Source organism: Physeter macrocephalus, chromosome 11 (genome assembly GCF_002837175.3).
Source record: "Physeter macrocephalus isolate SW-GA chromosome 11, ASM283717v5, whole genome shotgun sequence".
Classification (NCBI taxonomy): domain Eukaryota; kingdom Metazoa; phylum Chordata; class Mammalia; order Artiodactyla; family Physeteridae; genus Physeter; species Physeter macrocephalus.
Genome location: NC_041224.1, coordinates 38,078,509 through 38,092,096, shown reverse-complemented (window position 1 = coordinate 38,092,096; position 13,588 = coordinate 38,078,509). Strand labels below are relative to the sequence as shown.

Genomic DNA, 13,588 nt, shown 5'->3' with positions numbered 1-13,588 from the left:
GGAGCGGCTGGGCCCGTGAGCCATGGCCGCTGAGCCTGCGCGTCCGGAGCCTGTGCTCCGCAACGGGAGAAGCCACAACAGTGAGAGGCCCCCGTACCACAAAAAAAACAAAAAAAAACAAAAAAAAACTAAACTCCAGATTACCTGGAAAATTAAAGATGCAAATTGCTATAAATCCGGCATCCCAATTAAATTGGAGGAAGGGTTGTTTGAACAGTTGTTCTTTTTGGTTTTGGTTTTGTTTTGTTTTTTTTTTCGGTACGCGGGCCTCTCGCCGTTGTGGCCTCTCCCGTTGCGGAGCACAGGCTCCGGACGCGCAGGCTCAGCGGTCGTGGCTCACGGCCCCAGCCGCTCCGAGGTACGTGGTATCTTCCCGGACCGGGGCACGAACCCGCGTCCCCTGCACCGGCAGGCGGGCTCTCAACCACTGCGCCACCAGGGAAGCCCTGAGCAGTTGTTCTTTAATGGGTACAGCGTTTCAGTTTTGCAAAAAGAAAAGTTCTGGAGATAAAGGACAGTGGTGGTTACAAAACAGTGTGAATGTACTTTTACCAGTGCTGAACTGTACACCTTAAAACGGGGAAGATGGCCAATTTTACGTTGCGGGTACTTTACCACAATTGAAAACAAATGTTAAATAACAATCACACACCTATTATGTATTGACATAAATAACCTCTTTTTAATGAAAAGTTATTGAATTTTCAAAAAAAATAATTTCATGAGGAAAATGGCATCACTTTACGTTTTCGCCAATCCAATTAATGTCTGGCTTAATAGAAGGTGGATCCCCATATCATGTACACATCATGTAGCCTTTGGAAAACTCTACCACACACTCATAAGACAGTAAAGAGTGAAAAAGGCAAATGCTGTCTTAGTATTATTATGAAAGTAGTTTCAACCTTACAAACCCCTTTTGAAAACAACTTTAGACCAAGCCACCAGCATGTCTTGACTGGAGTTCAGTCATTTTTTAAAAAAAATTTATTTATTTATTTATTTTATTTTGGGGCTGTGTTGGGTCTTCGTTGCGGTGCGCGGGCTTCTCATTGCGGTGGCTTCTCCTGTTGCAGAGCACAGGCTCTAGGCGCGTGGGCTTCAGTAGCTGTGGCACGTGGGCTCAGTATTTGTGGCTCATGGGCTCTAGAGCGCAGGCTCAGTAGTTGTGGTGCACGGGCTTAGTTGCTCTGTGGCATGTGGGATCTTCCTGGACCAGGGATCGAACCCGTGTCCCCTGCATTGGCAGGCAGATTCTTAACCACTGCACCACCAGGGGAGTCCCTGGACTTCAGTCATCTTGCCCTCTCAATCACCCAGGCTTCCTTTTGGGCATTTATCCTTCCTCTAGTCCATTTTCCAGCTATGACCAAAGTAAGCTTTTCAAACGCAGATCCGATCATATCACTCTTCTCCTTACAATTCCCTAAGGGCATCAAAGAATTTGATAAAGTTCAAATTCTTCAATGTGATCTCCAAAGCTCCACACCATCTCTCCCCAGCCTACTTCCTGTCCCCTCGCTTCCTGGGCTCCAGCCACACTGTTTCCAACCAAGTTTCTTTCCATCTTAGGGCCTTTGCACATACTGTTTCCTCTTTCTCTCTGAGGTCATACTTACCCATCTTTCAGACCTCAACTCAGACACTACCTCCCCAGAGAGATATTTGAAGACAACATCCCCGTCATACATTCTCATGTCTTTTCTTTCTTTTCATTGCATAATTTGTTACTTAATTCCTGTCCTCCCCCCCCCACTAAAGTGTAAACTGCACGAGGGCAAAAACACATCTCATTCAACCATCACTACCTAGCACAGAGCCTGGCATGTAGTGACATTCTACAGTGAATGTTTGTTGAATGAAGGAACCACATCTTTGCTGTTCAATTGTGAACCCTGAACCAGCAACATTGGCATCGCCTGGGAATCTGTTAGAAATGCAGGATCTCAGGCCCCACCTGAGACTTCCTGAACCAGAATCCGAACAACCTCCCCAAGTGATAGCACATGACCATTTTAGAAGCACTGGATTTTAAAAAAAATTTTATTGGAGTAGAGTTGATTTACAATGTGTTAGTTTCAGGTGTACAACGAATTGATTCAGTTATACATATACATGTATCCACTCTTTTTGTTTTATAGATTCTTTTCGCGTATAGGCCATTACAAGAGTACTGAGTAGAGTTCCCTGTGCTCTACAGCAGGTTCTAACCAGTTACCTAGTTTACATATAGTAGTGTGTATATGTCAGTCCCAATCTCCCAGTTTATCCCTTCCCCCACCCTTATCCCCTGGTAACCATAAGTTTGTTTTCTACATCCATAGAAGTGCTGGATTTGAGCAAGCAAACGTCATTCCAGGCCCTGGATATGTCCATATCCTATCCCTGCAACTTCACCATCCTCTATGCCAGTTAGACCACACTCCTGGCTGGTCTCATTATCAATTTTTTATTTTTATCAATATTTTTATTTCAGTCAACACCACTCTTTCTCAAATGTCCTTCTTTCCAGAAGCCTTTACTGATTTTCTCCAGTCAAGGGCTTCATCTGTGCCCAACTCAGGTCAATCTCTGCTTCATGTCAAAGACCTGTGTCACTTCCCTCCCATGAGGTTCCACAAGGGTTGGGGTGGTCTGACTCGGCTAGTGTCTCCTGTGGCTCCCAGTACCACGCCTGGCCCATGAGAGATGCTCTTGTCAAGTCTGATTCAGAGTGGGGCTGCCAGAAGAAGGGAGTGAAAGGAAAAATAAAGTAGATTTCATCAAAATTAAAAACTGTTGTGCATCAAAGAACATTCTCAAGAAAGTTAAAAGACCACCTACAGAATGGAAGAGACTCTTTTTGCAAATGATATATCTGACAAGAGTTTAGTATCCAGAATATATAAAGAACTCTTACAACTCAACAGCAAAAAAGTCAACAAATCAATTTAAAAATGGGCAAAGAACTTGAACAGACATTTCTCCAAAGAAGATATTCAAATGGCCAATAAGCACACGAAAAGATGTTAGGGACTTCCCTGGTGGCACAGTGATTAAGAATCCGCCTGCCAATGCGAGCCCTGGTCCGGGAAGACCCCACATGCCATGGAGCAACAAAGCCTCTGCGCCACAACTACTGAGCCTGTGCTCTAGAGCCAGTGAGCCACAACTACTGAGCCCACGTGCCACAACTACTGAAGCCCACATGCCTAGAGCCCGTGTTCCGCAACAAGAGAAGCCACAGCAATGAGAAGCCTGTGCACCGCAACGAAGACCCAACACAGCCAAAAATAAATAAATAAATAAATAAACTAATTTTTTTTTAAAGATGGTAAACAACATTGGTCACTAAGGAAATGCAAGTCAAAACCACAATGAGATACTAGTTCACACCCACTAAGATGGTGATGATAAAAAAAACAAAACAAAAACTAAACGGAAAATAACAAGTCTCTGCAAGAGAAATCGTAATCTTCATACGTTGCTGGTGGGATTGTAAAATGGTGCAGCCACTGTGGAAAACAGTCTGGCAGTTCCTCAAAAAGTTAAACAAGAATTACTGTATAATTCACTAATTCCACTCCTAGTATATACCCAAGAGAAATAACAACATATGTCCACACAGAAACTTGTACATGAATGTTTACAGCAGCATTATTCAAAATAGCCAAAAGGTAAAAACAACCCAAATATCCATCGACAGATAAATGGATAAACAAAATGTGCTATACATACAATGGAATATTATTCAGCTTTAAAAAGGAGCAAAATACTGATACATGCTACAAGTTGGATGAATCTTTAAAACATTATGCTACGTGAAAGAAGCCAGACACAGAAGGTCACAGAGTGAATGGTTCCCTTTATATAAAGTGTTCAGAATAGGCAAGTTCATAGAGTCAAAAAGCAGGTTAATGGTTGCCAGGGGATTGGGGATGGAGGGAAGGAGGGGTGGTTATTTAATGGGCGTGGGCTGTTCTTTGGGGGATGATTTTAAAAGTTTCGAAACTAGAGAGAGGTACTGCGCAATGTTGCACAGTGTTGTGTAGGCATTAAATGCCTCTGAATTCTACACTTTAAAATGGTTAATTCATGGGACTTCCCTGGTGGTCCAGTGGTTAAGACTCCACGCTTCCACTGCAGGGGCCACGGGTTCCATCCCTGGTTGGGGAACTAAGATCCTGCATTCCACGTGGTGTGGCCAAAAATTAAAAAATAAAAATAAATAAAATAGTTAATTCATGTTATGTGAATTTCACCTCAAAAGAAAAAAAAAAAAGAGAGAGAAAGAACTGAATGTAACTGTCTGCTCATTAAAAAGTGCTCCAGATGTGATCAGAAATTATATCAGTTAATGGGATAACTCTGAATTATATGTTTTTAAATGGTTAGTTGTGGGCTTCCCTGGTGGCGCAGTGGTTGAGAGTCCGCCTGCCGATGCAGGGGACACGGGTTCGTGCCCCGGGCCGGGAAGATCCCACATGCCGCGGAGCGGCTGGGCCCGTGAGCCATGGCTGCTGAGCATGCGCGTCCGGAGCCTGTGCTCCGCAACGGGAGAGCCCACAACAGCGAGAGGCCCGTGTACCGCAAAAAAAAAAAAAAAAAAATGGTTAGTTGTATACTATATTGATTTCACTTCATTTGAAATTTTTACAAAAAAGTAAAAAAAGAAAGCGGGGCAGGGGGTTGTTCAGAGAGAGCTTCTTAGAGGCACTGTCCCAAACTGGGCCTTGAAGGGCTAGAAACCCAAGGTTTCTAGCTGAGCAAAGAGTGGGGGGCCTGGGTGTCTCAGATGAGGGACAGTCTGAGCGATGGCTGAGCACGTCTGGCGAGGCATCCAGGGAGAGAGGGGACCAGGCAGGTGGCAGGTGGGAGGGGCCTGCCGGGATCCCTTAGTGGCTGGCCGGGGAGTCACCCAGAGGTACCACGACAGGGCTTGATGCTGAAATCAGAGAGACTCCCTCTGGCCCAACCTGACTCTATTTTCATTCAGACAGCCCCTTATCAGCACTGATCACAGCATACGCCATAATGTATGTTTAGTGTGCAATTACTACCCACACTCAGCTCAAGTGACTCATGGCCCAGAGACAGTCAAGGCCCATTTCTTATTGCCGGCAAGGGAAGTCAGGTACGTCCTGCTCACACAGGACAGGGTCCTGGCAAACCGGCTGCTCCCCTTCCAGGTCTGGAGCCTCCCCACGGCCCCAACTGCTGTGCTTTCTCCTTTGGTTCCCGCCAAGCCTCGTGTCCACCCACAAACCCGTACACCCATTCTTGCTTCTCTCCAGCCCTCTCATGGCACCCGGAAACCTCATCAGGAGGGGAGTACAGCACCTCCAAACCTCTCTCAGCCAGGATCCGAAGCCCCTCACATATCACCTTTAAAGCCACCGGCGTTTTATCGTCTGACTCAGTAAATAACAACAGCGACTGCTACTGCTACCGTTTCTGTCCAGCTTGCAGCGTGTCAGGCTCTGAGTCTGAGCTCGAGCTCCTGGGTATTTTTACCTCCATTTCACAGAGGAGGGCAAGATACAGGAAACCTGATTTTCAAAATATTTAACCACCAGTGTGGCATGAGTACTGACCACACAGACTGACGGCCAAAAGGGTGCAAACTGGCTGAAAATCAACCAGCTCTGCAGGACACTCTCCAAAAGAGTAGAGGATAAAGCATAACAGTGTGTGACGCAGATGATTAATTCAGGAGTTCAGGAAGAGGAAGTTTCTGTGGAGGCAAGAGGACAAGGCAGGAGGAAAGGGGTGGAGGTAGGGCTGTGCCCAGGACAGGAAGCTCACCTGTGGACTGGTGAGGAGTGCAGTGGCAGTGGACGCTGCAAACAGAGTAGGGATATATCATAGAAGGTCTTAAGTGAAAACAAAGGAGTGTAGATGGGGAGAATGTGTGAACAACAAGTGACTGAAGGAGGCCCTGGAGGCAGACACGCTCTGGGCTCCAGCCCCTGAGTTCCTGCCTCCCCCAGATGCAAGAGTGAAGCCAACCGAACAGGGATAAGTTTCCCCTGCACAGGGGCTTACAGAAAAGTCCAGAAACTGGTGCTCCGTCATAGGGCCAGGACGAGGGTGAAAGAAATGAGACATATCCCCTCAGTTGCAACATTTAAGAGAGGGTCAAAAAACTCAGTCATGATATTTTTATTGCATAATATTTTAATGCAATATTTTAAAATAACAAAAATTAATGCAAAAACCTATGATGAACAAAATATCACACATGAAACAAAACAATGACAGGATCAAACCCTATACTTGCTCAACATAACCTTACTGCATTCATCCCAATCCTGGCCATAATGAAACACAGCTTCTGGACTTTTCTGCAAGCCTTCACACTTTCTTGGATGTGACTACCGCATCTTCAGGGCTTAAAACCAAACCAGTGGTGGGTCCCATGTTCCCTGACTTCTTAGGGGACAAACAATGCCTTCTCATGCAGTTGGAGGACATTGTCAGGCTGACTTCTCTGACTCAGGGCAAGGGAAATAACCAAGATAGCTAAACAGGATGTCTCCTCATCAACAGTGGAACTAGCAAGAGGTCCAACTTCATATTACAATTCAACCGAAGTTGCTCTTTGATGCAGACTTATACACCTCCTGCATTCATTACCTTTCCCACTCTACAAATTCTGGTCACTCATCTCTATATCCACTGATTCATCCATCCACCCATCCCTATCTACCCACCCATCCATCCATCCCTATCTACCCACCCATCCATCCATCCCATCCACCCACCCACCCATCCAATCCATCCATCCACCCATCCATCCATCCATCCACCCATCCACCCACCCACCTATCTAATCCATCCATCCACCCATCCATCCATCCACCCATCCATCCATCCACCCATCCACCCATCCACCCACCCATCCAATCCATCCATCCACCCATCCATCCCATTCATCCATCCATCCTTCCTTCTTTCCAGCCAAGCATCCATTTAGTCTTTCAACCATAAAGCCATTTTCCCGTACATCCGTCCATCCCTACTTCCATCCAGTCATCCACTTATGCATCCTTACAGACCGTCATCCACCCAAACCACTTAACCAAACCTCTGCTTACCTACTATGTAAAATCAGCATGTGGGTGTGAAAAGAGCTCCATCACCTGCCAGCAGACCTACTTAACTTCTCCAAATCTAATTTCTTCATCAAGAAAGTGGCTGTGTGTATTCTCAAAGAACCTTCACAGGGCTGTTATGAGCATTAAAGAACAAAATCCCTGTAAATGGTAGTTATTGTAAATATTACATTATTATGGCAATTATTATTATTATTACAAGATGCTAGAGGTAGAGGGCAGAAATATAATAAATCTGGTGAGGGGCCCAGTTTTCCTGCCAGGATGTTGACTCTGACGAGTGATCTGGGAAACCAGTTAAAGCTGTAGATAATAGCTGGGGAGGGGATAAGGTTCTGAGGGTGACCAGCAGATGTGGCCTAAAGAAAAAGGATAGGGGCTTCCCTGGTGGCGCAGTGGTTGCGCGTCCGCCTGCCGATGCAGGGGAGCCGGGTTCGCGCCCCGGTCTGGGAGGATCCCACGTGCCGCGGAGCGGCTGGGCCCGCGAGCCATGGCCGCTGAGCCTGCGCGTCCGGAGCCTGTGCTCCGCAACGGGAGGGGCCACAGCAGAGGGAGGCCCGCATACCGCAAAAAAAAAAAAAAAAGGATCAGTGAAGGCGGGGTGGGCAATAATTCCTAGAACAGTAAGCAGGAGGCGCTGACTGAGGATTCCAGGAGCTGTGGTTGGTTGGCTGCCTGAGCTCTGCCGATGCCTCAGGGAACTCTAGGCCTGGACAATCAGGAAGGCAGGCAGGCCTCCAGGCTCAGTTTCATTCACCCGCCTCCGTGGAGCAGGTGCCCACTCTTGTGGAGAACTCTGGACTCAGCCAGGGGTTCAAACCCCATCTCTCTTACTTAGTAGTTGTGGGACCACAGATGAGCTACTTAAGTGTCTCAGTCACCTCATCTATGTCATGGGGGGAAACATCAGTAGAACTAAGAAAGTTTATTCATGTAAAGCGCTCGGCACTGAGTCTAACACATCCCTAGAGGTGATAATGACTCCCGGGTGTGGAGGGTAAGACCTGCTCTCCCCTCTTGGCCTCCCCAGACTCCAGAAGTGCAAAAAATGGGGCACAGGGGGCTTCCCTGGTGGCGCAGTGGTTGAGAATCCGCCTGCCGATGCAGGGGAACCGGGTTCGCGCCCCGGTCCGGGAGGATCCCACATGCCGCGGAGCGGCTGGGCCCGTGAGCCATGGCCGCACAGGAGCCCGAGACCAGGCCCAGCCCTCTATCACCAGAGACACCAGTCAACCTGAGCCTTTCACCTGATGTACTGGTTTCCGATTGCTGCGGACCAGATTACTACAAACTTAAGAGGCTTAAAACAATGCAAATGTATTACCTCACAGGTAGAGAGGTCAGAAGTCCACGTGGAGGGACTTCCCTGGCAGTCCAGCAGTTAAGACCCCCACGCTTCCACTGCAGGGGGCACAGGTTCGTCCCCTGGTCGGGGAGCTAAGATCCTGTTTGCCACGTGGTATGCCTGGAAAAAAAAAAAAAAGTCCACGTGGATTTGGCTGGTTCCTCGGCTCCAGGTCTCACACAGCTGAAAGCAAGAGGTCAGCAAGGCTGCCTTCCTTTCCGGCGGATGCCGCAGGACGAACCTGCTTCCAAGCTGATTGAGGTCGTTGGCAGAATTCAGCTCCATGTGGCTGTGGGGCTGAGGTCTCCGTTTCCTTACTGGTTGTGGGCTGGGGTCATTCTCAGCTTCTAGAGGCCAATCAGAGTCCTAGGCTCACGGCCCCCGTCAAAGCCAGCCATGGTGGGTAGAGTCCTTCTCATGGTTCAAAGAGCTCTGACCTCCCTCTGCCTCATCTCTCTGAGCCTCCCGCTTTCCTCTTCTGCTCTGAATGGCCACTGTGATTACATCAGGACCTCTCAGCTAATACAGGATAATCCCCCCAAATCAGCTGATTTGAAGCCTAATTCCACCTGCAAAGTCCCTGCCCAGCAGTCTGTAGACTGTGTTCGATCAAATAACTGAGCGATGGAAACTAGAGTTCTGCCCAGCGTCCCTGGCTCAGCACTCTGTGTCCAGCACCAGTCCTCACCCTCCCCTCTGTGGGAATACAGAGGACCAAGACTGCAGAGAAACCCTCACAGAGGTGACACCCGGCTGGAGCCAGAGGAGCACAAGAACTCACCAAGAAAGTGGCTGCAGGGAGCGAAGGACGGAGAGAGAGCCCAAGACTGAGCCCGTATTGGGGGTAAGTCACTATTACGGTGCCATGCTTGGGACCAGTGTTTTACCTATAACTAAACTGTAAAACTATGTTTAACCACTCTGGGAGGCAGGGCACCTACTCCCATTTTACAGATGAGGAAACTGAGGTCCTGTGGGGGCGAACCACTGGCTTAGGTCACATGGTGAATCTGTAGTAGGACTAGAACCAAACATTAGTCTATAACTGACCAGGCCAGTGCCTTTCACATCTCAGGCCTTCTGGAATGAACCACAAAGGAGGGTCACTGGAGACCCAGCACAGGGAACGAGTTTGGGGTCTGAGGTCTAATACTAGGGCCTTCGGTCCTGCCACTCTCCAGGTGGCTCAGATGGGCAGAAAGATGAGGTGGTTCCTGCACACCTGAAGGATAGGCCATCACAGAGGCTGGACACCTTTATCCCAAAGCCAGGGGCTTAACTTTCCAAATAGCAACCATGCAGGGTCTTTTCTCAGACATTTGCCTCAAAGCACACCCAAGAGGCATCCAGACAGGGGCTGATTTATAAACTGACAAAGATCTGCTTTATCTGAAAAGACAGTGTCTGCTGGCACTGCTAACCTTCATGCAAATTCAGTGCCCACCCTGAGCGGTCACCCTGAAGCCCTGTAAGTGCCGATTCCAGAGCCATACCCAGACCTGCTAGTCAAATCCCAAGACAGAACTCCAGGAATCTGCTTCCCCAGGAGCCCCACAGGCAGAGTCTGGGTGAGAACTAGGTTTCTTCCCGTCTGAGGGAGGGAGAGTAAGACAGCTCAGATCTGACAGGCCAGCCCTGACAGGCCAGCCCTGACAGCCCAAAATGCCTCGGGCTGCAAAAGAGCAGGGTGAGCAAGTGCAATAGGTTAAACCTGGGTTCAGACTCCCTCTGCACGCTTACTGGGAACGTTACCATCAACTCTTGGAGCCTCAGTTTCCCCATTTGTAAAATGGCAGGTCCACAACCTGCCACTTGGCAGGGTGATGACCTAAGTGAAGAACCGGGCCCCACTGGGTGCTTGACAGGTTGCTGCAGGCAGATTTGATCATCCTCTCCTCTCCCTTGAAGCAACCCCTGTGCATGTTTCCTTCACTGGAGATGTTCATTGTTTTATTTATCTCACACCCAGACTCTTATAAATCATATTCTTCCTTTTTTCAGATTTGTAAAAAGAAAAAATGGCCCTACAGCTGCTAATAGGACTTTCTCAGCAGAAAGACTTTAGACTTTCTGCGGGGGAGGGGCGGGGGTAGGGGTGGAACAAGCTCATAAAAACAGCTATCTACTTCCTCTAGTTTAAGTTCATTCCAAGGCTCAAGGGACAACCAGAGGAATGTGATTAATGAGGGTGGGAGATGGGGGCTCTGGGGTGGGGACAGGCACCACCCTCGCCCATGGTGCCTGCCAGTCCCGACAGACTGGCAGATCTAGGACCCCGCCGGACGGAGCGGTCCAACTCTCCTCTGCCCTTCCTTGCGGAGAAGGAGAAAGGGGAGTGATGTGGCCAGGAAGGGAGGTCGAAAGGCGCTCCACTCCCACGAGCCTGGCGCTCCGGGCAGTCCTGCAGGGTCCCGCCGCCTCCCTCCCCCCGCCGCCTCCCCGCCCACACTTCCCCGCCCGGCCCCGCCCCTCGCGCCCTCGCGCCCTCCCGCCCCCGCGAGGCGGCTTTGGCCTGCCTGCCCCGCGGCCTCCGGAGCCAGTTCGCCGTCCGAGTCGCAGCCACCGCCACGATGTGGGCCGTCCTGCCGCTGCTCTGCGTCGGAGCCTGGCTCCTGGGCCCCACCGCCTGCGGCGCCGCCGACCTGGCAGTGAGCTCCCTAGGTACGGGGACGAGCGCCCCCGGAAAGGGGCCCGGCAGGTCGGAGACTCGGGGGACCTTGGGCGGGTGGGGACTCTGGGCTCGGGAGCAGCCGGGCAGCGCATTTCCCAGGCCCGAGGCTCAAGGGCTCTGCGGGTCGGGAACCGGGATCCAGGCAGGGTGACCTGTGTGACGGGGAGCGGGGCGGGAGGAGGGGGAGGTTTGGAGGGCGGGCGTCTCGCGTGAGCAGAGGAGCGGGTGGCTAGATGCCCAGGGTCCCCCTTGCTCGGGGCGCTGCAGAGACTAGAACGCCACAGCAGTCTGCGGCCCCTTCTGCCCTCCACCCCCCATCTGGAGACTTAGAGGACGTTGATCTGCCCCTGCCGGAGGCAAGCAGGGACTTTCCAGCCTTTCCTAGTAGCTTACAGGGACTTGGCACATAGGGGATCCCCAGAGGTCCCTTGAGAGTCTGTCTGTACAATGGGCTGGACGGGCTGTTTGGAGGAGTGACTTGCACTTAGACCAATAGCAGTTTTAGCCCCTGAAGACTGAGGGTGTTTGTTCCAAGGGCTCAGGGTGGTAAGGTCCAGCCCCAGGGCTCCCCTTTATGGCCAGGTGGGCTGTGAGTGGCCCAGCTACATGCTGCTCTTACACCCCTTCTATTGCTGGGGGTCCAGCCACCTCCCCAGCCTGAAGGCTCGCCCCTGCAGCCTCCCTCTTGCCCTGCCACTCCCCACCCTCAGCCCACTGCCCACAGGCTCTGACCTCAGCAGACCACCAGCCGCCTCACCCTGAGGACAAAGAATTGTAGCCAAAGAGCAGCCTGGGGATGGGACAGAGATCACTGGGGCTGAATCTTTTCGACCAGAATCTTGCCTTATTCCTCCCGACCCATTTGTCCAAGGAAGTCCCCCAGTCTTGCAGACCTGGGAGGACGCCCAGCTCCAGCTCAGTCCCAACCTAAGGAAAACCCAGCTGCCCCTAAGCCAGGGCTTTGCTTTACCCTGGCTGTGGCCTGCGTGGAGGAGGAGGGCTGGTGCTGGAAGCCGTCTTAACACCAAAGCAGGGCTTGGCAAACTTTTCCTTATGTAAAGGGCCAGATAGTAAATATTTCAGGCTTTGTGAACCACACAGGCTCTGTAGCAGCTACTTGTGTTGAAAGCAGCCATAGGCAGTGTGCAAATGAATGAGTGGGTTGTATTGCCGGAAACTTATTTACTTATAGACACTGAAATTTGAATTCAAATGATTTTAAGGTGCTACAAAATGTCATTTTTTAAAAACCATTTGAAAGTGTGAACACTTTTAGCTCGTGGGCCATACAAAAACAGGCTAATCCCTGTTCTAGATACTCCCACGTGGTCCCCGAGACAGGGCAGTACATAAAGGATGTGTGCTTTCTTCCAAAAGTCACAATGGATTGAAATGGATCTATCTGAGGTTGGGGTGAAGGGCCACCAGAGATCTTTCTCTCCCAAGATGATCTCTGGCTTATTCTTCTGCTGACTTCCAGCGAATGAGAACTAATACTGGGTTTTCACACCTGCTTGTCGCTTTTGAAACCTCTGGAGGCAAACACTGGTCAGTTGTCCTAAACTCATCTGTCCTAAGTTGAGATCTGTCTTCCTCTGAAGCCATCAGCTGTAGCAGGGCCTTAACTAGGATTTGCAATCCTCTGAAACCCCACGCAGGGCATATATTGGGGAAATGTGCATTTCTTCCCCAGGGAAAATGGCTGTCACTTGCTTTCTGGAACAGATCTGTGACCCACAAGGGGAGATCCTAAATTCCATACAACAGTGATCTTCAAACTGTGGTGTGTGGATCAGTGGGGAAACACAAAAAAGTTCCAAGTGATACCGGCACAGACAGAGAATCTATTTCCAAACCCTTTACTTCCAAGACAAGAGAGGACCTCACCGAAGTATCAGCTGCCTGGGTCCTAGAAATAATGTTGCATAATAGAGCACCATGTGATTTGGGGCGTAGGAAGGAGTGCAAGGAATTGAGTGACATTGCTCTAAAGATTGCCTTCTGTTCCCAGAAGCAATAAGCAATGAACAATCCTGTTTATTTGAGCAGAATTTCTCAGCCCTTTGAAAGGGCTGAGACAAAGACCAGAATTAATGCTAACCCATTCAAGAAAATAGGTAATATTCACCCATGAATATATAAATCCATGGGGAGGGGGGTTGTTAGTAAAGTTTAATTTACCTCATTAAGAGATGCCTTTCCAGGCTTCCCTGGTGGCGCAGTGGTTGGGAACCTGCCTGCCAATGCAGGGGACACGGGTTCGAGCCCCGGTCCGGGAAGATCCCACATGCCGCGGAGCAACTAAGCCCGTGAGCCACAACTACTGAGCCTAGGCGTCTGGAGCCTGTGCTCCGCAACGGGAGAGGCCACGACAGTGAGAGGCCCGCGCACCGCGATGAAGAGTGGCCCCCGCTCGTCGCAACTGGAGAAAGCCCTCGCACAGAAACGAAGACCCAACACAGCCAAAAAAAAAAAAAA

General features: G+C 49.9%; 1 protein-coding gene and 1 long non-coding RNA gene across 3 annotated transcripts in view; one reads left to right on the top strand and one right to left on the bottom strand.

Annotated features, from left to right (window-relative positions):
* Window positions 1-2,087: 2,087 nt before the first annotated feature.
* Window positions 2,088-8,556, bottom strand: LOC114487235 (uncharacterized). The gene is made up of 3 exons (XR_003682170.2): window positions 8,419-8,556; window positions 7,077-7,207; window positions 2,088-2,719 (listed from the first exon to the last, which is right to left on the bottom strand). It is a non-coding gene; the product is annotated as an uncharacterized lncRNA (long non-coding RNA).
* A 2,371-nt stretch (window positions 8,557-10,927) lies between these two features.
* The window catches only part of CTSH (cathepsin H), a 20,077-nt gene continuing 17,416 nt past the window's right edge, over window positions 10,928-13,588 (top strand). Inside the window, exon 1 of one of the 2 annotated variants that reach the window (XM_024129709.3) lies at window positions 10,928-11,100. In XM_024129709.3, the coding sequence (XP_023985477.1) occupies window positions 11,010-11,100 (91 nt within the window). In that variant the 5' untranslated portion in view covers window positions 10,928-11,009. The remainder of the gene's footprint in view (window positions 11,101-13,588) is intronic. The other variant, XM_055087878.1, reaches the window with a different exon arrangement.